The 27,237-nt window shown below is 47.5% G+C and overlaps 2 protein-coding genes across 17 annotated transcripts in view; both read right to left on the minus strand.

The window, feature by feature from the left end:
• Positions 1–4,249: 4,249 nt before the first annotated feature.
• LOC121627526 (probable ribonuclease ZC3H12C) lies at positions 4,250–18,122 on the minus strand. Its single transcript, XM_041966458.1, has 6 exons — positions 18,019–18,122; positions 9,872–10,731; positions 9,639–9,778; positions 9,297–9,531; positions 8,989–9,095; positions 4,250–8,797 (listed from the first exon to the last, which is right to left on the minus strand). Exons 2-6 carry the CDS (start codon positions 10,660–10,662, stop codon positions 7,200–7,202), a joined length of 2,871 nt encoding a protein of 956 aa, XP_041822392.1. The 5' UTR covers positions 10,663–10,731; positions 18,019–18,122; the 3' UTR covers positions 4,250–7,199.
• A 1,222-nt stretch (positions 18,123–19,344) lies between these two features.
• LOC121627187 (mitogen-activated protein kinase kinase kinase kinase 4-like) overlaps positions 19,345–27,237 on the minus strand; it is a 37,841-nt gene continuing 29,948 nt past the window's right edge. For 8 of the 16 annotated variants that reach the window (XM_041965930.1, XM_041965929.1, XM_041965928.1 and 5 more), the window contains 12 exons: positions 26,765–26,943; positions 26,439–26,568; positions 25,736–26,041; positions 24,356–24,473; positions 23,972–24,142; positions 23,692–23,835; positions 23,247–23,381; positions 23,016–23,116; positions 22,745–22,894; positions 22,503–22,662; positions 22,258–22,397; positions 19,345–22,117 (listed from right to left, as the gene is read on the minus strand). In XM_041965930.1, the coding sequence (XP_041821864.1) occupies positions 22,034–22,117; positions 22,258–22,397; positions 22,503–22,662; positions 22,745–22,894; positions 23,016–23,116; positions 23,247–23,381; positions 23,692–23,835; positions 23,972–24,142; positions 24,356–24,473; positions 25,736–26,041; positions 26,439–26,568; positions 26,765–26,943 (1,818 nt within the window). In that variant the 3' untranslated portion in view covers positions 19,345–22,033. The remainder of the gene's footprint in view (positions 22,118–22,257; positions 22,398–22,502; positions 22,663–22,744; positions 22,895–23,015; positions 23,117–23,246; positions 23,382–23,691; positions 23,836–23,971; positions 24,143–24,355; positions 24,474–25,735; positions 26,042–26,438; positions 26,569–26,764; positions 26,944–27,237) is intronic. The other 8 variants (XM_041965935.1, XM_041965934.1, XM_041965931.1 and 5 more) reach the window with 4 other exon arrangements.

The following is a 27,237-nucleotide window of genomic DNA, read 5'->3' on the forward strand; positions in this document are numbered from 1 at the left end:
GAGCACAGCGCCCCCTGGCTTCTTCAGAGACAACGTTCAGCTCAAGTTTTGCTAAAATGTCACATTGTGATGAAGTCTTGACAAACTCTGTAATTGTAGGTTGCATATTGTTCTTCTTCATCATCTTGTTCTGCTTGTACTTGTAGCTATTCTTCTTATTCATCTTATCTTGATCTTCTCCTTGTTCTTCATCCTGTAAAATGACTGAGCTGGATGTGCGTTCTTCTTGTATAACCCCCTGCATCCAGGAACCCGGGGGACACCATAAAACACAGATGTTGCATTGCAGTTTGCCTGGAAGTGCTGTAGTATTCCCCGCCGCGCCCCCTCTGCCTCTCCCTTCTGCCCCCTCTTGCCCCCTCTGGCCCCCTCTTGCCCCTTTGCCCCGTCTGCCCCCTCGCCCCCTCTGCCCCCTCACCCCCTCTGCCCCCCTCGCCCCCTCACCCCCTCTGCCCCCCTCGCCCCCTCTGCCCCCCCCGCCCCCTCTGCCCCCCCCCCGACTACGATACGATGCGACGCGACGCGCCCACGACGGCGACGCGCCCACGACGGCGACGCGCCCACGACGACGACGCGCCCACGACGACGACGCGCCCACGACGACGACGCGGCGACGCGCCCTTCTTATCGAGAAAGCAAATAAAGGGGGTTGGGGGACACGACGGCCACGACGACGACGCCGCAAAAAAAAAAAGCAGCTAAAATTTCAGCTGGTTTTTATTTCTTCTTCTATAACCCCCTGCCTGCATTTCTCCAGGAACCCGGGGGGCTCGGCCCCCACCCACCGCGCCAGGACCCGGGGTTACACGGGATTCGAACCATATCTGCAACACTCCGTGTCACAGAGGCTTAACCAAGCCGGAACGCTCCCCGCTGCCCCACCGAGCCCCTACGCACTCAGACCTGTTCGGAACTTCTATTTATTCTTCACATCACTGTGGAGAGAAAATCTGGAAAATACCAGCAGGAGGAAGCCTGGATGTGATCCACCAACCCCAGGTATCAGCATCACCAACTTATCCCACTGAGCTGTACCTGAGCTTACTATGGCCTGCTCGGAACTTCTATTTGCTGCTCACATTAGTCTGAAGAGAAAACTGTGAAAATATCACCAGAGTGAAATCTGGATTTGATCCACCAACCCCAGGTATCAGCACCATCAACTTATCACACTGAGCTGTACCTGAGCTTACTATGGATTGCTCGGAACTTCTACTTGTTGTTCACATCACTCTGAAGAGAAACCATCCAAAACATCACCAGAGAGAAACTTGGATTTGATCCAGCAACCTCAACTTTCAGGACCAGCAACCACATCAGCATCTTATCTCACTGAGCTGTACCTGAGCTTGCCTTATGCTGCTTGGAACTTCTATTTACCACTTACATCAGTCTGAATAGAAACCATCCAAAACACCACCAGAGGAAAGCCTAGTTTTGATCCACCTACCCCGGGTATCAGCACCATCAACTTATCTCACTGAGCTGTACCTGAGCTTACTAAGAGCTGCTCGGAACTTCTACTTGTTGTTCACATCACTCTGAAGAGAAAACTATGAAAACATCACCAGAGAGAAACTTGGATTTGATCCACCAACCTCAGCTTTCAGCACCAGCAACCACATCAGCATCTTACCTCACTGAGCTGTACCTGAGCTTGCCTTGTCCTGCTCGGAACTTCTATTTACTGCTCACTTTAGTCTGAAGAGAAAACATTGAAAAAGCAAGAACTTGGATTTGCTCCGGCAACCTTTGACCAGCAGATAGCAGCAACTTATTAGAATGAACTATACCTGAGGCTGGCAATGTGCTTCTTGGATGTTGTATTTGTCATTCTAATGTTTCAACAGATGGCTATGGTTTCGACAGATGGAGTGAGCTGGAGCTCAGGCACACATACTGTCGTGTGAATATGAGTGTTAAGTGTAGTTACTGACATTGGCCACTGGAGGGCAGTCATCTCTATAGTCAGCACATTAATTCATGAGAATAATGTTCTTGTTATTAGCTTATGCTCGTTTTAGTGTTACTGATAATCTTCAGGAACAGGACATTTGGTTTTTATTTCGTTTACAATCAGCATGTTTCATGAAAAATAAACAGAACTCATGAAGTGGTTTAATTGCTTCAGCTTTCCCACTGATTCATCACCCGTGAAAACCAAAGCTAATGATACAGTTTGTTGAACAAAACGCACATTTCACATTTATTTCTGCTGCAAAATAGAACGCATGCACAGTCACATTCTTGAACTGCGATGCTGAGTGAGCTGAGTACAGCTGAAAGTTCAGTTCAGAGAACTGACGCACTTTGTACAGAAATTACACATGGTGGGTACGGGAAAAATAAGTACAGCATTCACAGTATTGCACAGTGATAAATATATATGTGTCCCAGTAGAACACCAGTATATATGCATAAATTGAGTACTTAAAGAGAGTGAAAAAGTGATATTTCACAAGGTAATTTGTGCATGATAAATCACACATCAATGCAAAAACAGTATGAATACGGACCCAGTGCTACATTCAGCATGAAGTGCGGACCCAGTGCTACATTCAGCATGAAGTACAGTGGGTACTTTGTCAATCCTCTCCTCTCACCTACGTCCTCAGCGGTGTCCAGAGGGCAGTCCAGGTCCAGGCAGTCTGTTAGTGAGGTAGTCGGTGGTCAATGCAGCCAGGTGGCAGTCTACTCCGACTCCTTCCAGTTTCCCCCCTCTGCAGTGGTGGCTGATTGTGATGAAAGAACTGGAGAAAAAAAAACAAAAAAAAAACATGACCCTCTCCATGCTCCCAGTGCTCCCCAGGTGGGAAAGAGAGCTATGGAGCAGGTAGGTAACTGCATCTTCCACACCAATGCCTGGTCGGGATGGTCTAAAGCATAGGTCAGCAGTGCGAATCCGGACCCAGAGCCGTCCCATCAGACCCGGACCTCCAGCTAAAACAAACGCACAGACCAATTGCATGCGAGTTCAGCCATCCGCCTCAGCCAATCACGACTGCGCATTCAAACATTCCGACTATACAGTGTACACAGATGAGCGAGTTAGTTTCACATGAAAAGACAGTATAAAGAAATATGAACATAATCAAAATTAAATATCGTCCCAGGTTCACCACTGAACACCTCCACATGTGTTTGAGAATGGCCCTGATTCCATTCAAGGCCAGATTTAAAATCCTGTCAGGACGAGCTAAAGCTCAGTTCTCTCACTGAGCAAAAAAGCGATGTGTGGGATATAAGAGAGGAACCAAGAAAGTGATCCTCTGAAACAGTTCAACTGTTAGGATGTGTTGACATTTTTACCTGTAAAATTGGCTGAGACTGTTAATGTGAAACACAAAAGCGGACATTCAATCTTAAACTCTAACGGGGCGCAGCTTTTGTAGTCTTTCGGCACAGACCAATTGCATGTGACTGACGCCATCTTACTCAGCCAATCACGTCTGCGCACTCCAACATTCCGACTATACAGTGTCGACAGACGAGAGTTTGTTAATTTTATTATTAATTATTATTACAAATTAATTATTTAATTATGTTAACAGTATAGGTGAATCTAGCGTTATTGTCTTCTTCTGTTCCTCTTAGCAGGTAGCGGTTAGCACATAACATTAGCTAAATGGTAGCATCGGAACTGTATTGTCTTCTTCTGTTCTTCCTAGCGGTTAGCAGTAGCATTAGCAATAGTTAAATGGTAGCATCGGTACTGGCCACTACCTGGAGCATCTCTGGGTCAGTTGAACGTGGCGGTGCTGTTTGGATTGTGTAGGAGCAGTGTGAACTGGCACTAGGGGGGGTGACTCTGGGACGCCGGAGTTCACTGCCTAACCTCCTGGAGGTGTAGTGGGACTAAGTAGGCGAAACACTGTTGAAGGGAGGTTTCCACCTGATGACCCCCAGAGACGTGTTAGGAATCACTGCTCTTTGGCAGGTATAGAGGCAGATTAGAGCTCCAAGGTTCTTCACTGAGAATGAATCCTCTTTTTGAGCACAAGTATCTTGTGTTTAAATTAACTGAAGCTACCTAAATATATATTACACTAATTAGTTAGACATTGTGATCTTCCGGAGCTTGAATAAAAATAACTGTTCAAGATTAAAAAATTCTGTTATAAGGAAAGCACTGTTATTTTATATTATACTAAGTAATCTATTACTGTTACAGGAAAATAATATGGTACAGAAATTGTGTAAAGCACGTTCTAACCACGCCACTTTCACACCACGTTTTATAGCAGTACTCTTTAATGAACAATCACAATTACAGGTGAGAATGTTACAATAATCAGTAAGATACACTGTTATACTACTGGCAAAATGCAAATATAAATGGAAACAGAGGATCTTTATTCTATTTGAGTTTACTGGCCTGTAGAGCATTGTAAAGCTACAGCACAGAGGTCGATTTAACACAATGGTTTCCATTATCACTATCTATGGCCAAGTGCACTTCCAAAGCAAACAATGTTGGAGAAAAGTGGGATGCATTGCAAATGCGTGATCCTTTGGAGTAAATGTCAAGCCTTATAGAAAACACAGCAACACTCTCGTTGACTTTACATTGAATGTCAAAGGAGGGTGCTGTACTGAAATCAATACTAACTGATATATGCAATAAAACTTAAACGAGCAGAAAAAAAACAAGCAATTTTTGTGTGTATATAAGCCTAGAGGCATCTCGACAGCTAACATCATGTCACAGAAACGGCAAGCCTCCAGGACAGAAACACAGCTATGTACACAAATTAAACACAAGGAACCATGCAGAAACCAAAAACAAATCAAGCATGCATAACAGTTAGCTGAACATAGTTCAGAGTATTGGATGTGTCATAAGCACAATGCCATGAAGAGGCATTACTTTGGGCCCACCCTCAGGTGCCACACTGACACACAGTGCCAGGAGGCCAGAGAGAAGGCGCTTCTTCAATACACACAAAGGTTCTCTCATCAACAGCACGTCTTATTGTACAACTACTCATTATTTGTACAACGTGACACGTTGGACGCGAAAGAAACCAGTGGGCTTTATGTAGCTGGCTTGTGATGAACTGTGTGACGAGCTCACTCTGTAGACTTTAAATCCATGGCGGCCATAGTGAACTGCTCCTTGAATCAGCTGACAGGCAGCAAACATTTGAATATGGCCTAAATATCTGGACCTCGGCGCAGTTGTAGATAAGCCAACGCTGCCTTCAGAACATTTAACGTCCTACCAATTGAGGGCAACATATGTCCAAATTATTGTTGTTAATTTTTCTGTCCCAGTATGCTGAATATCCCGAACAGGTCAGGTATGCAATAACATGTAATAATTGTTACAGACATTTCAAATGGCCGCCATGGGGTTATGGGACTGACCCAAGTATAAAATTTCACTTATTAAGCATGGTTGGAGCCTATCCACTCAGTTGTATGACTTAATAGAAACAATAGATTAGTTAATGATAAAACATCAATTTCCTATTATTTCAAGCATAAAGTGTTGTATGTTACCTGAAAGGATTTCTACTTCCCGACTTAAAAGAAGCTAAAAAAAACTGATAAACTTATAATGAACTGACCCCAACCTCACTGAAAAAACAGACTAATTCCCTTCCATTTTCAAATGGGTGGATGACCGGTAAACTCATGAATATTTCCCACGCATGATTTAACTGGAGCTCCTGTAGAAAATAAGCCAGCTTCAAACCCAAAAGCGCAGATAAAGAAGTTGCGATGCCTAAACATAGTAGGCAGACGACTTCCTTTTGTTTCATAACATATGTGAAATAATTGTCTCAAAGCAATTTCCACAAGATTAAAAGTTGGAACATCTCGATCGGAACACAACTGTTGTCAATGCACTTCATCATATAGCAATACATCAAGAGTGTTTGATAAATACAGATCAACAAGTCCATGTACTGTATATAACATCAGCGACTTAGTTAATGATACAATTTGTATCAAACAAAGTTTTTCTCTGTCTAGCGTGGATTCAGCTGGGATCTGCTACAGACGACAGTAGACGCTGTTCGCCAAAAAGCACGGCAGGGGGATCTGTTAAATATATTTACAATACGTACACGTTTGATTGACTGATGTCCAGATGTTCTGTCTGTAGCAGATGCCAGAGTTGACCCAAAATAAAGGGCCAGAGAGAGAGAGAGAGAGAAAGAGAGAGAGAGATGTCCCTTACTAAAACTAAGGTACACACGACAGGGTCACCCATCTCTACAGCTACAACTCTGACCAAAATACTGACGTCGTCTCAAATAAGACGACGATCTTTCAGACACCCACATCTATCAACATGGAAAAACACACACACACACACACACACACACACACACACACACACACACACACACAGATAACCATGATACACAGACCTCGATCGAACAGTAACTTGGAAAGGTCATGTGATGATGGAGCACCAGACGGGGATTCGCCACAAAACTAATGAGGAGAATCACGTGGAAATGTATGAAATTTATCTGTGATACTTTCTTTATAGTTATGAAGTAGAAAATCCCATCCATCTGGCACTTTACACATGAATGAAAAAAGTGTGTGTGTGTGTGTGTGTGTGTGTGTGTGTGTGTGCGCGTGTGTGGTCCCTACAAATCAGAATCCGGCCACAAACGTGGTGGAAATGATTAAATAGTCCGTCATATTTGATGGACGCCATACCAACTCACTTGTTTGTGATTCGGCTGAGAAACACACACAAAAATAAAGTGCCTTTTGAATCTTATGCATAACGAGTCCTAATGTGAGTGCGAAAATATAATAAGCTACTAAATAAATAAAGACTAACATGACAGGTGTAGAACTATCTCCACAAGTCGCACTTTGTATCAAAGTCGTCAAATGACTCGCTCTCTCCACACTTCTTTAAGTTGATTTCGTTGTCGCTGCACGGTGACCAGAGCTGGATTTGGATTATCTTCGGCATTTTATATCCTTTAAAACGTATGCATTGTCTCATTAATGTCACGAGAAAAGAAAACGCTCTCCTTGCAGACAATCCAAAAGCATTCCAGTGTTTCTAATTCCACCATGCAAACCCCAACATGCCTTCAAATGTTGCACCGGCAAATTCCAGTTTGCTCTGCTGATGCAAACCAAACACAGTTTGTGTTTTCGTGTTCCTGCTCAGACTACGTAACTGCTACTGTTCACATGGGAGATTACCCTGTCCTTCATCTTCAGTAGCCTGTCTGGGCTTTCTCTGCAAGGATGGCGGCGGCCAGCTGCTGGGGGTCTGTGACGTGAGGGCTCCTGGCCATCACCCGGCTCACCAGCTCTGAGGGGAAGATGTTGCACAGGTTGATGTACACTTTCTCCCTCACGTCGCCGTAGCGGCCGTGTGCAGGGGATTCTGGGTGCTGCGGCATGTAGGACGGGGGAGGGGCGTGGGAGGGCACTGAAAGGTGAGCGCTGTGAGGCGGGTACGGCGGGAGGGAAGTGCTGGATGGGTGAGGCGGGTGTGGAGAGTGGGCTGGAGGCGGCGGGTGGTTTAGGTAATGCGTCGGGGATGGGTGGAGAGCTGGGTGAGAGGAGTGGTGCTGGGCGTAGCCGTCCTGTGCCCAGGGAGGGGCGTGCCAGGATGACTGGCGTGTGTCTGGCAGGCTCTGATAGGCAGACGGCTCATACCTGGACGGCGGCAGTGCAGACTGCCTATAGTACGTGTCCCAGCTGGGCAGAGCTTTCGTCCGGTGGTGATGGTGCGATGTGGAGAGGTGTTCATACAGATGTGAGTCTGACACACTCTCTGCTCGCGTTGGCGCCAGGCAGCGGCCGAGAGGAGAGCCGGGGGGATGGGTGTTGGCCTGGGTTAGAGAGTGGTAGTCGCCTGGGCAGCTGGAGCGTGCAGCCAGTGGCTGGTGCTGGAGGTGAGGGGGCAAGGGGTAGAGAGGGCGCTTCGGGGGAGCCTCTGGCGGAGGCTGATCGTGGGCACAGCTCTGCCCACGTGCTACACTCAGGTGGTAGCCGTGTACTCCAGTATTAGACGCGTGGCTGTGTTGGATATTTGTGTAATCGGCAGGATGAAGGCCACAGAGTTCGTGGTTTGATGCGGCGTGATGGGGATACAGCCGGCTGTGGGGATTAGCAAAATGGACGCTGTCTTCCAGTAAGGTGTCCGGGGGGCATCCGGGACACGGCCTCTCGCTGTACGAGTCGCAGCTGCTACCGCAACTCACGCTGCTTTCGCTGCCGCATTCGGAGCCCGCTGAGCCCATGGAGCCCAGCCGCAGGTCTGTGTCATTGGGGAAGCGACAGTCCGGGCTCCGCCTGGAGGAGAGGCTCAGGCCAGAGTAGGCGCGCGTTACGGAGTAGTAGCTCAAGTCTGGAGACTCACAGTGAGGGTAAAGGTCATGGCTGGGGGCCGGTAGACCATGCGGAGTCCCTGCTCTGGACTGCTGGTCCTGGGGAAGGTTAAGTCCGGATAGAGGGCCGCCTCCCGGGGCTGAGGACATGGTTATACTCGCACTGCTACTGCTGCTGCCACACATGCCGCCCTTCTGGCTTTCCGCCCTGCCTTTTGCCAGCAGCTTCTCCTCGGCATCGCTGTACGACAGAGCTCGGATGCTGGGATCCGACTGCCTTTTCGGAGCGCCTTTTTTTGCCTCAATGCTGCCAGCTGGCACGCTGTGGCTCTTCACCAGCCCAGCGTCCCCCTGGTTTTTTGCGGTGACACAGGTCTTGGCACTGGCGCGCAGCTCATCAGCCACGGCACGCTGGGGCTGAGCACCTCTTTCTGGGTGGTAGTACTTACACTTGTGGCCGTAAGTGCACTTCTTTCCTGGAGCAAACAGACAGAAGGTCTCACACAGTAAATATACAAAAAGCCCTCAGGCCGCATGCTGCCCCCCCGCAGCATGTGGCCTGCACATGCACTCACCACAACAAACACACATAATGTTATCAGTCACATTTGCATTTGTTGATCATTTGCAGTGTTATTCTGTTATTCATATGTAATGCTGTTCTCACCATATGGGCAAGGTTGTTTCTTCTGCTCAGGCATGACGGGTCTTTTCCTCAGGAAGTTGTCTAAGCTGGGGCCGTGACGACCAAGAGGGTCATCGGGGGGCATGAATCTGCGACACGGGAAGGGAGGATAGGAGAGATTGTGATGTGTCATTTCTACTATGACTTGATTAGACAGAATAAAATAAACTGTAATTCTCGTGCACTAAATGTCAGATGTGATGGAGTACTAGCGGGGAATAAGATATGAGAGGCCATCGGTCACAATTCTTCTGATCAATCCCATCCCTCGCTAATCCACCCGTACTCACTTGTCATTGACAAAGGAATACATGAGCAGCCGCTCGTCAATGAACTTCTTCCACTCGGGCTTCTCATTAGCCAGGTCTCGGTAGTTATCGTTGGAGACAATGATGCCGTCTGACTCATAGGCCAGCTTGACAATGAAGCGGTCGTCATAGCAAACCACGCGCCGACCTTGGACGCGCCGGGAAGGAGTGAAGACGAGGATCTTTTCCTTCTCTAGTCGACGCAAAATCTCCTGATCTGTGTAAGAGGGTGGGGAGGGTTGTGGTATGGTTTGAGACAAACGTGCTTGAATGATCTTTATCTTTATTAATCTGCATGTGTGTCAAACAGCCTCTTGCACTGACCTGTTATAGGGGCGTCGGGCCGGGACTGCTCTTTCCTCCATGCAGGCACAAATACTGTGATGTCATGATGGCCACGCTCCAGGAACCAATCGACAGCCAGCTGGATGCCCTGGCAGGAAAACACTTCCTTGTTGCCATGGCTATGGGACATAAGAGGCGGAGGGTAATAGCAAATTAATATTTTGGATATTTTAGGACATGCCTTCATTAAAACTGTCACTGTCACTGCTCACCTCATGGCTACGTTACTGCCATCCACCACAACAGGCCGCAGGTTGTCCTGGTCGCACAGAGAGTCTGAAGGACAGGGCGAGTCCGACCTCTGGCCATCCAGCAAATCGGAACAACCACAAGAGGAAGAGGAGGATGAAGAAGATGAGGTAGAGGCTAATGATCCAGCCGGCTGCTCGCTGTCTGGCTTGGTGCCCAGTTTGACCAGCTCTCCCAGTATGTCGTTGATGAGGGTGTCAGGGCCGAGCTTGGACAGCACCAGTCGCACTGTCTCCTCAGAGTAGCCCAGCTTCAGGGCAAACTCCAGCTTCGCCTGGTACTCCTTCCCACCGGCCTCGGACGCCGGCTCTGATGTGGACGGAGGCTCGGGTGGGTCCTTACACGGGGAGCTGGGTGAAGGCTGGGCAGGGGTGTCGCGCTCGTGCTCTGGTGAGAGTTCAGACGGGGGCTCAGGAGGACCCTCGGTCCCTAAGTCCACACACTGGGTCCGACAAAGCGGCTGGTGGGCGTTCTTACTGTGAGTTAACCCTCCTTCTCCTCCGTCCGGGTCAGGGCTGGCAGCGAGGGTGGTGCTGGAAGACTCGCACTCCGCATCAGACCCGGCATTTTCCGCTGGCGGAGGGGAATTGCCGGCGCTGCTGTCGCTGGAGCTCTCCCCCTGCTCCTCCATAGCAGGGGGCCCGTCGGTGCCGCCAGCCTGCCGGTCGGCCCCTGCTACGTGGAGATACTCCAAATCCAGCCCCAGGTCGAGGATGTGGCCTGCTCCTGCCTCCACATGGTCCTTCTGGCCCATGGATCTGTCACAGACATCCAGCACACGGGGCTGACTGCTGCCCTCTCACAAAGCTCGACTCATCGGTGCCTAAAAAAAGAGTCAGGAAGGAATAATGAGTGAACGGTCGGCACTGGTAGTCAAATGAAAGTCTGTTGTTATATATGTCGAGACGACGCTTAAAGAGTGTCAGGCCTCTGGGTAAACCCCTGAGAACATTTGCCTGCAAATGTAACTATGATGTCTGTTACGACTGAAATCCCTTGGAAATAAGTAGCACTTTGCATTCAGGCTGTATTATTACATGAAAATTTAGAGTCAACACTGACTGTTATTTTAGGAAAATGACTGTGTTCTCCTTTATTTTCATATGAAAATCTTCAGCCCTCCTGACGCTGGAAGGCTCTGAGCTCGTGTTGTTTACGCTGGCTCTGGCTGGCTGTCGCGGGCAGTGGGGGGACTCCGCCGAGGCCCAGACTGGTAGACACAAAGAGCCAATGGGCCTCTCGCCCTAATTAATGGACTCCCGCGTTTTTCTTTTCTTTTCTTTTCTTTTTTTTTTGACTGGCCCCAGTGTGTTTTATAGGGCCACGCCACAGCACATTAATCTAAGGGGGAACAGAGGGTGAAAAAGACGTTAGCGCTGGGGCCGACAGACCCTTCCCCCTCGCATTCTACCTGCTAATTAAGGTCCATATGCTTCTTCCCACCGGGGCAGCGGAGTCACTCATTTAAACACCGAGGGGCTCTGAGGCGACTGAGCCAATCAACATATCGCATTCGAACACCCAGGTCATGGGATCTGATTGGTGTCAAAGGTTGAGCCGCCACAAATTGCAAGGAGCACTTTGGAAAGTTAATCTGAGATTGTGAAAGCGATACGACAATCTGAGACAAAATTACAGGCTAGTGACTGAGTTAAGTCTGCATGACATTTAGGCTTCCTGATGTCACTAAAAGTTGCACTATCTAGGGTATTTCCGAAAAAAAAACAAAAAAAAAACACCTCTATCTGTACAAGGATATGCATTTTACTGTGTTAAACTGCTTGTCTGTCTTTGAACAAACAGCCCCCTCCTGGTGATGAAACCCTCCAGGGTCATACAGTATTAGGAAATTCCACAAATGCAAATTCCCAGTTAGACACTGCCTGAAGCTCGTCAGCCTGGTTGGACTTCAGCATCTTACAACCCATAAAAACAATTTAAGCCCACGTTATCTGGACAGCACAGATGATGGAAGGGGAAGTGACTTAGATGGGGGGGGGGGGGTGTGTGAGTGTGTGTGTGTGTGTGTGTGTTTGGGGGTTGGGGTGAGTGCGCATTTTATGAAAACGGGCTGCCTAGCAACGCGGCTGAGCTACTGTTGCTAAGCTACAGCTGTTGAAAGCATTCTCCCTTCCAAATGCCAAGACAGAGGCTGCGGCGCTCAGCCAGCGACCCGCCTTACACACATGCATGCACACACACACACACACATTACAAAAAGGTCTGGTGTGGGGGAGGGAGGGGCTTAAGTGTGCCTCACTGGCCACCCAAGACAGCAACAGACCTGCAGGAGTGAGGACCTTGGCATCAACCAGTGTGGGTGTTGATGGTGCCCATGAACACACAGATACAACGTCGACCTCAAATAGTGACTCACACTGCTGTGGAGAGGGAGGGGCCACGGTGAGCATTTCATACACACTCCACTCTGCTGCCGTCTGAACTGACTCAGCCAAACTACTTTTCCGGTTAAGTTTCTCTGAGGTCTGACATCGGCCCGCCGGAGCACAAGCGGCACATCAGCGCTGCGAGGACGTGACGTGACACCAGCGGCTCTGGTGAAGGACGCGAGCAAATTACAACGAGCCCCTAGAATTGACAGCAGTTAAAGTGGGATCTGGTGTCAGCAGCTGGGCTTGGCCTCCAGTGTGCCGATACGGATCTGATTAAGTCAGTCAGTTAAATCGGGTCTTGGCCATGATGTGGTTGATCTTTATCAAATACACTTCCTCCATCAGTGTCATCGTGCGATTCAGTGTTTCCACTAGTCCACTCACAGCTGGAACCAAACAATATGTGGCATCACTTTCCAGAAAAAAATGACTCAGAATGAGTTTCTCGACATTAGGGTAAAGGAGAGCCCTGGTGTTTGACTGGTACTCGGTTTTGGCATTTTGAGTTGAACTGCATGAAATAGTATCTGAGGAGGAAGGATCACAGCATCCCCGAATAAAACCTCAACACTATCGACCGAAATGTGTCACTGGCACCAACGATCCTAAATTAAAAGGTAACCAAAGTCTGCCCAGATTCAAAATCATATAAATATCTTAAAGCTCTTATCTTATAATAGCTCTTGATTTAATTTCAAATTTTGCCAACTTCACACTATTTTATTGAGACAAAGTTCTTGTACAGCTGCTTGTGTTTAAATTAGGTTTGGCTGACAAAAATATAAATATATGCAGAAAGATATCCAGAAGTAGGGTACTGTCACACATGCATGAGAGAAGCCTGCTGTAATCAGCACAGGGCCAATCATCAAAGTCAAAAAATATACAATACTCAACCAATGCATGATGGGATACATTCACAGCCATGCTAATAAAGTGGTAATGGATTTTCAATGTTTCCTCTTGCAAAGTGTTTAGCTGAAGTGCTAAGCCCCACAGATCCTGACCCACATCATCATTTTTGGCTATTCTGCTGATTATCTTCTCAATTAAAGGACCGATTGATTGGCTCGTTGAAAACTTGTCAGAGAACAGTAGAAAAGTTCCAGCACGAGTCTTGTTTCAAAAGCCAGATATTAACTATTACAGTAAGTAAAAATGAGCAAACAGTCACATAAATTGCTGGGCGGATAAACAGGCCTAAAACACAATGATTATCATGAACACTTACAGTTTCTTGCCTCAGAGCAGTTGGAGCTGCTGTATCACATTAATCCTACTTGGTTTAAAAATCTGATCCTAGTCCTGTTGTTTCAACTGCTTCAGCAGCAAAAATATGACCAGTGTGCTCGTCACCGTTAAAAGCCTGTTAAATGTGTCCTCTGATTAGAGCCTTTTCACGGTTTGGGATTTCAAAGAAAGTCTGGCAGTGTGGTCCCGGCACCGCAGAATAAAGCACTGTTGAATCCCCGAAACCAGGCCTCATCTCAACGGACCAACGGCGGAGCGACCCCGTCGCACCGTCTCCAAGCGTCCAGGTCGAGTGGGTGCATCTTTCAAACATCGGTGGGCCGGCTCCCACACACAGCAGCGGCAGCTCCGGTGGCTTTGATGGAGGCAGTAATGAATATGTAACACCGTCTTTACAGAGCTTTGTATGTGGGAGCTTTGTGTGAGAAGTGTGGGTGAGGGTTTCGGTTTGAAGGGGGGATCTGGGAGGGGCGCGAGGAAGAGGAGAGGGGGGTTGTCTGGCCGTGTATCGCTGCAAAACTTGTCTAAAGGGGGCTGCCCCAGAAAAATCAGCCAGGGAGACACTACTGTATGTGTGTGTGTGTGTGTGTGTGTGCTGTGCATGTAGATGGTGCACTAGGCTTCCCCCACCAGCAGTAGGGCAACAGATGTCGGCCGAGTGGTACTCGCAACTGGTGTCTCCCCATCTCTCTCTTTCACACTCACACACGCACACGCACACACACACACACACACACACACACACACACACACACACACAAACACCAACAGCCCTGTCTCCACATATCCAATCGAACGAGTATAAAGACGCAGCAGGAAAGACAAGCACTGACACACACACAAGCTGAGGACACACAATCAGATGGGAAAGTTGCATGCATACACACACTCACACACACATGCACACACTCATGCTTTCCGAAAGCCAGCATCTTTAGTCAAAGCAGTATCTGCCTCCTCCAGCCTCATGTGACCCAGATAAGAAAAAGCTTGCTTTTTGTTACCACCCCCTCAAAAATCCCCACAACACCAGCACATCCCTGCCTCCGCAGACCTTAAAACTTCACATCAACACAGATGACGCTGAAATTCAAACAGCTGCAGACTGAGTTTAAGCAGATGTAGCACAGTGCTCCAAACTATTTTGTTTGAGGTTAAACTGAGACACTTTAGGGCCCGGTGGCAACTGTTTCATGAAGTGCAGACTTACCAGACTTTAAAAGATCAATTATCAGAGAAGAAAGGGAAGTAGATGAGCTCATTTCCGCATGGTGAAAAGGTGAAACTGAGAAAAAAAAAGTCCTGAAGTTCCCACAGCGCGTTGATCTGAGGTTTGTCTTCGCCGCAGGTACAGCAGAGCGTCTGACTCCAGCCCAACGCCTCTGTCCTCTGAGTGCCTTCCACACCTCTATCTTTTTTCCACAGAAGCAGGCAAGTTGGACAATGAGTGGCAGAACAGATGGACCAACAATGTCTGCCATTCCCTCATTTAGAGTGGCTGCCTTTCCACCAATCAGAGCAGAGCGGCCTCACAATGAGGCGCAGAGGCAAGAGGAGGAGGAGGGGAGTGGCTGTAGGCAAATGCCTGCAACACCCAGTCTCCCCAAGGCACGCGTACTCAACGCGCACCGGCACACACGCACACACACACACACACACACACACACACAATCCTCAGTCTGAAAGGGCTTCCCCTGTGTGGCCGATGAATCAACGAGGGGTGGGCGGCCGAACAATGGAGCTACACAATGGGAGGCTGGGGAGGGCAGCTGCAGTGTGAGGGTTGGTGCTATTACGGCCCGGGGCAGCAATGGAGAACACCTGGCTACAGAGCACTACAGTCACTCTCCTCCCTTTGTCTCGGAGCTGAGGGTGGTGGTGGCGGTGGTGGGGGTTCAAGACAGAAAGAAAAGACCGAGGCCGGCTGAAAGACCAGCGTGGCCTTTAAGAGAGTGCAAGAGGAAAGAGGAGAGTGTGGCCGGGCTGAAAGGGAAAAAGGACAAGTGTGGGGGGTGAGGGACATCAAAAAGTTTTATGTCCCAGTGAGTATGAGGAGGGGACGTGTTCCTCATTGTTGCAGCACACTTAGGGCAGATGACTCGGAAGCACAAGTCTTTGCCTTTCTGTCTTTTATGTGATTGTGCAAACAAGAGAATTTCAAATTGCACCAGTGTCACTGATGCGAATACATACGAAGCACCTTCCATATTGCACAGTTATACATGCTGCGAGGCCAATGTGCAAAAATGGGCATGCAGCCAACAGGAGGGGGAAAAAAAATGGACTGGACTACTTTGGCTGGCCACTTTAGTGCAACTCGCTGTACCTAAGCAGACTAGAATATGCATACAGTATATACAGGAAACGTGGAGACAGCAAGGCGAGGGTTTAAGAGGAAAGCGCAACAAGTGGGAAGCAGCAGCAAGACGTGAAAACCCTTCTTACCTGTCAGGCAGTTTGACAAGACAAATAGGAGTTTGGCATCACTTGCACCAAAAAAAATTGATTGCTTGAGCTGCCTACACATCCCAAAGACATTTTCTTTATCATAGCAAAGGACTCCAAGCGAAGCAGCATGAGTGACTTTCTATGGCTGCTCCCCCAACAGTCTAACACAGCGATCCACTTTGCTACCATATAGGACAAAGCACAGCATCAAAACCTCTACTACTGCAGCAAGAAAATGTTTTGCATGTATTTGCTTGAAGAATGACTCAGCTCTCAAAATAGCTGCGGATTAACTGATTAATCGACCAACAGATTACTCATCGAATAACTGCTGCAGCTGTGGTTTAAATATCTGAAGATTCGTTGCAAGCGCAGCGCCCAATGAAGCTGCAGCTCCCACACCAGTGGACGGCCGAGTGTGATCCAGCCTCTAAGTTTTAAAGCCAGCGGACAGGGCGACGTGTCTGCCAAGAGAAATATTCATTTAGAGAGATGAGGGTAAATATCCGGCAGAATTTATCTTGGCAGCGAGCGGTTAGTATGGAACCAAAAGCAACAGCAGCCCATGGCATCAGCGTGTTTCAGTGTGCGTTCTCACTCGACCTGCCAAATAAAATAAGTGTCCTTTCAGCTCGACGGGGGGAAAACAAGCGCCTGATTAAATAAGAATGTGGCCTGAGTCAGCTTGCCGAGTCAGATAAGGGCGACGAGGGGGAGAGACGACAGCTGACCCGCTGCACAGTATCCAAACAGGCAGACAGAGGAGCGCTCTGCAGGCCATCTGTCGGAACAAACAGGTGTGTGTGCTGCTCCCAACTGCAGCAGCAACAGGGTGATCGCTTTCCGCTGTGGATGCAGATAACGCTGCAGACAGAACACCAACACCAACAGTCAAAAAAAAACAACAAAGATAATCAGTTTATTATCAGTTAAAACGATACAAACACTCACAGTTGTGAAGCTGAAACTACATGTTTGGCATTTTGGTGTGAAAAATAACTTTCAGATCTGCAAAAGAGTTGCAGCTCGATCTAGGGTTTTGTGGGTTTTTCAGCAGTACACCCACCTGGAAGGCCAAACCAACAATTTGCATATATTATCTGACCCAGGTTTATGCAACAGGAGGAGGGCCACTGCTCGTGACCTCTCTGACCCCTGCATTTCCACAAAGCATTAAAAAACACCCCCCGAAACCATGCAAACAAAGCCGGTATGGATTTGGATATAATGCACAGCTGCATGCACATGCCACCTCTTCTGCAGCCCAGCCACACCTCAGCCCACTTTTTAATCTTTGCAAGTGATCTTGATGACTGATAAAACTATGGGCTGCAAGCCATGCACATACAAGATGGGTGATCTGGCTTATTTGAGCCCTTGAAAACTGCAACTCTGCAAGGCGCCTCTGCAAAGTGACAGCAGCAGTCATCTCTAGTCCACACTGAAATAGTCAGGGAAGATGGACAGAAGTTGGAGGAGAGGGTGAGATAAAAGACAGCTGCTGGGGCTGCTGCTGCTCACCCCAGATCCCCTGCCCATCAAGAGCCGTGAAACCAAGCCTGGACTGCCACTGATCCTCAGGGAGCCCCTTCCCACCATTGTGTGGCAAAGGCACAGCTGTCAGGCACATACAGATGAACAGCAGACAGGTGGAGAAAAGACAGACAGGGTCCACATGAAATCACCACGGTGCAGAGAAGTAGTGGAAGCTCGTGTTTTGCTCGGGCCTGCTTCGCTCCACAGCGCACAAACTCCATTTCCTCTCGCTTAAAAGCACCTCCGCGCCGGATTTCGAGTCAAGCAGGTGATAAACTACACGGCAGCATCCCCGACGTCTGCTTGCTGAGGGGGCTACAATCCAGAGAAACTATATTATGGATGTTGGGGAGCGCGCATGGGGCGTGCACGGTCACTGCAAACCAACACCGTCACGACCTCCCTGCAGCTTTCACCCACACCAACCTGCGGCTTCTCCGGCCCGCAAATTCGCTCTGCTAACGCTTCGCATGGGTACTCACCTGGTCGGGGCCGCCGCAGGAGCCGCGCGATGAGCTTTGTGACAAAACGAGCAAATGTTCCCGTCACATACTGGCGACGCAAAACATCCGGCTGGATTGCAGCGTGACCCAGCCAAACTGCGTCAAGTTGAAGAGAGTGACGAGGCGACTTCCGCATACGGTATTTCAAAATAAAAGCGTAAGCGCCGTTCAGTCGCGTTTTGAAGGCCCAGAAGCTGCACTCGAGTTCACCTTGATATATTTCCTACATGAAAAGTTACCATACGTCCCTAATAAAGTTTAAGAAGGTGCTCGCAACCTGTTTTACAATCATATATTCCATGTACACAGGAAACTATTTTAGTAAGAATCAAGGCTAACTTTACTTTAACTGTTGGCATGTTTGGAAGCGATATGAAGTGGGATGGGCCGTAAGGTGCACAATGGCGCCATCCTGTGGCGAAGATCAAAAATGGAGGCGCTGTTCCGTCTGTGAGGACTCTCAGGACACGGTTATCCAAGGAGGGGTAAATCCAGGGCAGCTGGACTTGGATGCAGACACTTGGAAACGGTGGCTGAAAGTTAAAAAGCTGCATGATCTCAAGTGTATCACAGCCAGCAGTGGAATGTAAATTTGCAAATTTTTTTAAATACTGGATCAACTTTTGATGAAATTTATCTAAAGAAAAAGATTAAAGACACAATAACAGGGATTACAGCTTGTTATGTGTTTCTTGGGACATCTATTTTATTTTGCTGAAATTATGTACTTTTTAATTTTGAAGCAAAAAAAAATATCTGTATGTGTAAAAATAAGAGCCTCTTCAGTTCATATTCAACATTTACATGACAGCTATAGTTAACTAGTTTCCAAATTATGATTGAAATACAAAACACGATTGAATCATGTAATCAGGAATTCCCTTGAGATACACCTTTTTTTTTAAGAGATGACCTGAGCAAAATTGCAGCAGCGTATTTAACACACACTCACATAAAGCCCCAGAGGCTTAAAGGAGAGTCTGACGGTTATATTCTTCATGAAACATGTTGTGAATGTGGACTTTATAAAATATGATGCATTGTTATAATGTGCTTTTGACAACCAAACACTGGAAGGTAACAGTTCAAATTAGCTCCACCCTGACAAACAGTAAACTGCCACTTACACAAACATCTAAGGGATTAGCACTGCATTGAGTGCCTTTAATGTTGATACTTGGAAGTAGATTTAGTCAAATGTACCGCCTCTTTACTTAAATAGCAATTTAATGCAGAGATTCTACTTGTAATGTCTTCCATTTTACGTATTTTTAGTTGTTGTCATTTAAAAGATTGACAGCACACTGTAAATTACTTCTGATTTTATTCAATGGAAAAAAAAGACCTTCAGGAAAATACAGTAATTCCCATAGTACACACAGAGAGGACATAAATTAGCGAGTCATGGCAGAGAGACGTTTGAAGGGAAACATGTCGCCTGGCACCTGGGTGGTAGAAAACATTTGATCCGCGCTGTCGCGCAGCCAGGGGCACACTGTGCACTATGCAGGATGTTTAGGAATCAGTGAAATCACACTCTAGACCGGTGTAATTCATAACATGAGCAAAAGTCGATTATTCCTGTACACAAACGTCTAAATGATAGTACAAAAAGGGAATAATACAAAATACAAAACAGGGGAAAACTGCCCTCAAAATTAAACCATAAATATTCATATCGATGCACATTGGTTTAACAAAACAATTGCTTCTGTAAACATTTTCAACATAAGGTGTGCATTACAATTTAAAAACCACTGCAGTCGCATACTTATCTGAAGGGTTACATAATAAAAATGGCAGAAACAAGACTAAAAACTAAGTCAGAGTTAAAAATATGCCGCTTAGTTCATGCCGTCTGAAGTGGTTTTGTAACACTGCTATTAGAACGTGTGACTTTTTGCCTTATTTGCTCTTCACAGATGATCAGACAGTGAAAGCATCTCATTCCCGTGTTCTGCAGCTCACAGCAGGTCCCACCTTGGACAGTGAAGGCACCGCCCGCACTGAGAGCAGGATCACAAAGACGAGTTTGGGTGAGGAGGTGGGGGGAGTGAAAGTTTTCTCATTCATACAGACACACAGCCGCAGGGTGGATTCTACGGTGGAATGAGTCTAACATGAAGTGACAAACAAGTCTTGCCTTGTCATTCGGGTTTTAGAGGATGAGAAAGGAAGAAAAGTAAAATGAAGACATGAAATTTGACTCTGGGATGGAATCACGATCCAGTTTAAATTGCTGATTTGTCTCTTCAGTGAATAAAAACTGCCTGTCTGAAGCCCAAAACGGAAAGAGGTCCAATATTGAATGGCATGGCTGCTTCAGATTCTGCCTACGTCACACACACTTCGAACTTCTTCACTTTTAACTTGTCGAAAACCCGCAGAGGATTTTGAGCAGCTGTAATCAGCTGGAAACCCTTCTAAGGCAACCGTTTAGCGCAACATGAAGCTAAAGTCTCGTTCAAAATACAGAGTTGGTTGATCGTTGATGCGAAATGCTTCGAGCGTGTCAACTGTGCAGATGGAGGACAATCAGCTGATTCCCTCCCCTTTGTGGAGTGTGATGTTCAAAGCCCTCTAGCTCTATGCACACTTCATTCCCTTACTGTCACTTGGCCTCCATGCTACCTTAATGGCCACCTGCTAATTCTGCATGTCTAATTCACAGTTTATCCTAGCCCTAACTCATGAGTGACGTTAAAGGAAAAATCCACCTAAAAAAAAAAAAAAATGCTTTCGGTAATGCATCTCACATTTGTGGGTCCATTTTGCGGTTTTGGGGGTGTGTTTTTGTATTTCCAGTAGAACGACAGAACCTGCGGACTCTGAGCCTGTGAACATGTGAAAATGAGCAACTGAGGCCAGAGGAACAAACTGTGAAGCTCTAAAAATGACAGATTGATAATAAACAGGTTGGATTTTTCCTTTAAAACTAGGGTGTGTCCTCAATTCTTATCCTTTATTTATGTGCAGCAAGTCACATACAAAATATACAGTGTATGAAAAACTGGGGCTAATTGTGTCAATAACACCAAAGCAACATGCTGTCATGAACAGGGCTACTTCTGTCCGACATAACCTACAGTACGTGAGGCAATGTGGTAAAAGTCGAGAAAGTGTCTGTAAAACCTGGGAGAGTCTGAAGCCCACAAGGTTTTGTGTAGTTAGTATGTACAAGCTGACATCCAGTACCCTGTATTTCATGGATATATCAAGAAGGTCCCTTAAAAAAGTCTTCACTTTAAGGAGGAGAAGGCAAAAAAGTGAAGATGCAGAGGCAGATTGACATGTCAAGCCTTACTTATGGGAGGGAAAACTGTGGCTGTGAAGTAGTGTTACATGACATGCTTGACGTGAAAATCTACCGTGGTGGGAAAAGAAGTTAATTTTACCTGAACGGGACCTGGACTAAACACAGCTACGAACAGCTACACTCGAGGTGCGGGCGCACACAGGATTCGCCTTTCTTTGATACAGCAAACGGCCGCGTTCAGCCCCCCATCGCCCCCGTCATTCACATGCTCAGTGTTTCTTCCATTCACACACGTACACGATGCAAAGTTTTACTATGACACAGAAAGATTTACCGTCAACAGGCAACAGATCCCACGTCCCGCAGAGGAAGAGGAGGAGGGGGATCGGCTCATAAAGTGGGCAGCGGGGGCTGGGGGGAGAAAAACCTGGAGGCTGGTGGGGGCTCCTGTTGTCGGAACATAGTTTGCTAGTACACTTGGTGTGACTTGTGACAGTGCACCCAAACAGAACGCACCTCCCCCTGGCCCCAGACACACACCCACCCCTCGCTTTTTTTCATGATTACAGTCCAATCCATTGTTTGTTCGCCCGAGCGGGTGAGAGGAAGCTGTTCCCTCCATCGAGGGGCTTCTCCAGCTCAGGCTCAAGGCTGTTCTCTTCTTGATCGTCGTCGGTCATAGTCACAATCGTCATCTGTTGGTATGGTATTGTCACGTTGGCTGATGTGGTGGGAGGACTACCAGCTCATAAGAGAAGTGCGTCCCAGGGTCATAAAGTACACCTGGCTGGCACCTCCGGGGCGCACAGAGGCGAAGAAGACCTGGCAGACAGGGGACAAAGGCAAACATGCATGAGCGAGTGCAGCACAGACTGTAAAATTATAGGAAGCCAGGAAGGAAAGGGGAGAGAGAAGAGAAACAAGGAAGGAGCTGAGGAAGGGAGGAAAGGAAATGTTGTCACCTTGTCATTCCTCTCACAAAGGAACTTGAGTCTCTGGGCTCTCTTGTGCATGAAGACGCCGTCCAGGTGGCCCGTCTCCACTGAGCGGATCTCTATGGCCTTCTCACCCCAGCCCATGATCTGGTTTGACCTAATGTAGGCTGCTCAGACACAGAGGGAGATAACGGACGGGTATGAGTTTGAGGATTCAGCAAAAACTGTGACAACTACAAAATTTAAAGGGGACTGTCAATGGCCTCACTTACCCACTGAAGTTGGCATCTCTCCCCACTGCAGCACCACGTCCTTGGTGATGCGTCCGTAGGTGTTGACGTAGACGCCCTCGTCCTCGTAACACACCAGCAGCTCGATCCCGTCAGTGTTGGGCAAGATGATGATGGCGTGGCACTGAATGCTGGTCTGGATCTGAGGGAGAGCCGGGAGGAAGAGTTAAGAGAGCAAAGAGCGTGAAAGATGAGGTCCGATCGAGACTGCGCCACGTTCTTACGTGTGTGGGCAGGTAGATGTCGTAGACGGCACCGGAGTCCACATCCACGGCATGGAAGCCTGAGCAGGAGCCGTAGATGACCTTTAACCTCTGACCTTCCTCCACTGTCAGGTCAACCAGCAGAGGCTTGTGCACCAGGTCACCAAAAGACTAAAGACAACCATAAGTAGAGAAGTTAATGGGGTAATCAAACAAAGAAGTACTGCAAAACATTGGGTGTAATTACACTTGCAGGTGGAATGATTGGAGACCCAGATGCATCCATGCTTACCTTGAAGGCCATGAATTTGTGGTAGGGTTTGGGCGCCCAGGCGTACACCTCCACAGCGTTCTTCAAGGCCAGCACCAAGAACTTAATCCTTTCATATTTCACTGGAAAAAAAGTGAGTCATTCATGAGTGACAGCATTGCTTAAAGTGGGGCTTCTTAAAAAATCCTGGTCAATCCCTCTTTTTGTGTCTATTATTCATTTGAGGTCCAGGAATCTTTGAAGGGAACGTACCAACTTTGTAGTGGACGCAACCCTCCAGGTCGCCCACGTTAACCCAACCCTGCTTCTTCTCCACCTCAGGGTCATTGTGCAAAATTTTGTTTCTCAGCCACGACAGGTAATACACTCGCAGCTTGTTCTTTTTACCTGCAGAAGGCGGATGATGATTAAGAGAAAACATAGAGAGAGTTACAACCAAAGTCTAGAGTCACAAATTACACACAGCAATTATAAGACAAGCAATTATGCATCAGTTGTCTGTCCATTCTCAGAGATGAGTCACACTGTGGCATTATATATAAAAGATGCATCTAAGAAGTGACAGCAGCTCCAAACAGTCCAGAGAATAAAACCTTCCGCCTATCATCCAAACCTTCATCACTACATCTACATGACTGAAAATGGATCAAAAACCAGTATTTCTGTTCAGTAGCCAACGGCAGCGCATGTACTGGACCTGATATGGTGACCAAGACATTGAGTCCCTCCAGGACATCCATTTGCTGGATGCGTCGTCTGTTGATCAGCGGGTAGACCTTCCCCTGACCGCTTCGATCCAGCAGCATCAGACCGCTCTCTGTCCCCACCAGCAGGTTCACTCCTGGAACAATTAAACAGAAATGAGACACCCACACTATCAGTGGTTGTACGTGGCACACTGCCATATCACATGCAGACTGTATTTGCTATTGACAGCTGTCTGCAAGCCGAATTGTAACACCAAATTCTACACTTACCCCACAGTGCAGCACACAGAATCTCAGAGTTGAACCTCTTCTTGTACTTGCGAATCTCAGGTGTGTCGCTGGGCGGGCGCGTGTTGACTGGGTTGACGTTGACCACTGAGCCTTTACGGGAAGGGTCGGACCTCAGAGGGTCCGCCAGCCGTCCGTCCTGCCCAAATCCTGCTGGAAGGGCGCACAGAGGCAGCAGAGGTCAGGGTGGGTGCCATCATGCAATTAAACGATCTTCACCCATCAATTAACATCACTCTTGCAAATGTCCGCTCGCATTGCACTGCATCCTTCTGTCATCAGGGAACTCAAGCAGGCTACAGTCAGCAGTTCTTAATAACTGAGCTTCCGTAATAAACACATTCGCTCTGTTTCGTTCTGACCTACCCATGTTGTTGAGGGAGCTGCCACTGGATGGAGAGATCTGGAGAAGACGGGGGTCGATGAAGGGGGTGAAGGAAGAGGAAGACTTGTGTTTGGACATGGAGTTGCTCTCTGACTGGGACTGTGAGAGATTCAAGATATTAAGAAAACAGAGACTTTCAAATAGTGCAGCACAAGACATGACAAAGATTTGTTAAACTGATTTGGATTTTATAAAACTGACTGTGACTGTTGATTTAAACTACAATAGCAACAGGCCCCTTCAGCTTTGAACCTATGAGTTACGGATCCACCTCTGGGGGCTCATAAAACAGCTTAACTGTGTTCAATGAAACTCAATTTTTATGACACAAACAACTGGGAATACATATTTGGCACTGCAATTCGAGTTCAGAACAAATCAGATGAAAATGATGACGTGCAGTTTCATTAGTTGTTTTGAAGCTAGCGAGGACAGAAATGTTAGAGAGGAAAAACAACATGTGCAACAAGAAGAAAAGCGAGGGAAATGACAAATATCCAAACACTGGCTGCTGTGAAGTGTTACAGGACAAAGCTGCTCCTAATAAAGAACAGAGGAGGAAAGTCATTCCACCACCCAAGATGCATGTTGTTTGCAACCCAGTCACACTGCAAAAGAGGAGGTAATCGATGTTAATCCACATTAAAAATAAGTGTGATGTCTTCTATTTAAGTCGGTCATTTGTGCTTGAAGACTGTGTACATTACATTCCATCCTACATTTGGTACACCACAAATTTTAATATGTCATCCCATTTCACCCCTACCATCACACCAGGCATGCCATCACCCAACACTGCTAAGACTACTGAAAGCGGTTAAAATGCGATGCACTGCGAAGAAACGCTTACTGGTAGTTCACACCAAGACGCTCCGGTTTAGTTTCCTCCATGACCGTGTTTTACCACCAGGAGGCACCAGTGTTAGCAATGACACAGTGCAATGCAGTGAATTGCAGGGAGGGTGGCTGCAGCCCAAATCAAGTGTCAGCCAAGCCAGAAGGTGGCAGAGGAGAGCCAGAGTGAAGCCAGGAGGACACAGAGGGGGCAGGATAGGGCGTAGAGGGGCTCCGACCAACAATCAAGGGCTGGATGGCGGGTTTGTACAGGCTTAGAGGTGGAGACGTGTTTGCTACAGTGACAAATATTAATCAATGCTGCTTTATTTATCAATTTGTTTGACCTAGTTTCACGTCCAGGGAGAGGATGGTGACACGAAAATTTGACAGTCAACCAAGACACTTAATACTTCTCTACAGTGGCAAATGTGGTCTATTTGACCCAAATCTGCATGTCTAAGCCTGTACGCTCTGCCACACTCCATTCCTTGACTGTTTGCCTCGGTGACGTGAGGGCGACATACCTCGATGGCAGTGAACTTGTCCAGGGGGTTCTGTGGGGACATGGCAGGACTGGCAAGGCTAGATGATGAGGGGAAGGAGGAGGAGGAGGAGGAGGAGGTGGAGGATGCGGAAGGGATGGTCGTGGAAGAGGAAGGGGAGTGATGGCTCTGCTGGATAAGGTCTGGTAGGTGGTGTATACGGCCGGCAAAGCCGTTTTTCTCTGGGAGGCCGTGGCTGGGGGGTTGGGGCTGGCCGTGGCCGTGGCCAGGGCCAGCCGAGGAGGAGGAGGATGAGAGATTGACCAACCGCTTTATGTCAACTGTGCTCTGGAAGCAAGAACAGGCAAACTTGGGCTCGAGCAAGCAGGTGGAGAGAGGGAGGAGATGTATGTTTGGCTGCCAGCGTGCACAAGATATTCCTTGAACTCATCTTTGGAGACCATCAATGCTGTGCATGTCACGTTAAATTCAATCTATAACTATTTAACGTATTAGATGACCCATTTGTAAATGTGAAGCAGCAAGTCTTTCATGACAATAATAACATAAAAAAGTCTCGGTAATATACAGGAAGACAGAAGAAATGGTGGAGAATGAGTGGGTAAACAACATGGACTCTGGACAAATGACACCTCTATCAACTATATTCGAGCAGAATAGGCCTTGAACTAAACAAGAATGTGATGTTAAACTAAGAAGTCCAATTCCCGTCTCCTCTTCTTACCTGTCTGATGACCAGCGTGCCATCCTTGGAGGGCGTAATGGCTTGCTCGCTCTCTGAGTCCTCAACCAGCATAGTCCTAGCAGACTCCGTCTCCCCGTTACTCAGCCTCCTGCAGAAGCCATGGGGATATCTGATGTCCGTAACCAGACCAGTGTTAACAGTCATGCAGAAAAGCCATGCGACACTGACGGGTCTGACAACGCACAGTATCTTATCGTGTTTTAAGTTTACATGAATGACGAGAGACTAAATCATTTCTTACAAAAAACGATGAAACAACAACAGCGGGGCCAACACTGACACTACACCGTCACAGTTCTACCTACCCAGCCCTGGAGTCCTCGGCTCCAGAGGTGGATTCCTCTCCCGCCTCCTGGTCCACCTCCTCATCGTCTTCCTCGTCAGTGGTGCCCGACTCCTCGCTTGATGAGGAGTAGTCCGTGACCTTGTGGTGAGGCCTCACGTCGTCTACTGCACGAAGCTCCTTGGCCAGAGCTGTCAGGTCCTAAGAGGAGCAGCAAGGGAAGTGTTAGAAAGACTCGAGTCCTATATTTTGGCAAAAGTCAGGTTGCCTAGAATGTTGCCTTATCAGTTTGTGCAAATAGAAAAGCTTCCAATCTTAATGGCATCTAAACGAATTTAGTGCAATACTTAAATATACTTTAATTCTCCTAGAAATGACCTCATCTTAACAGGCTCTCATTATCTAGACAACCTGAAAGGAGACGTAAAAAGTCATCCCTCCTCAATTCATAGAAACTGTTTTCTGTTCATCTGACATATACCTACAGATCTGCCA

Source organism: Chelmon rostratus, chromosome 24 (genome assembly GCF_017976325.1).
Source record: "Chelmon rostratus isolate fCheRos1 chromosome 24, fCheRos1.pri, whole genome shotgun sequence".
Classification (NCBI taxonomy): domain Eukaryota; kingdom Metazoa; phylum Chordata; class Actinopteri; order Chaetodontiformes; family Chaetodontidae; genus Chelmon; species Chelmon rostratus.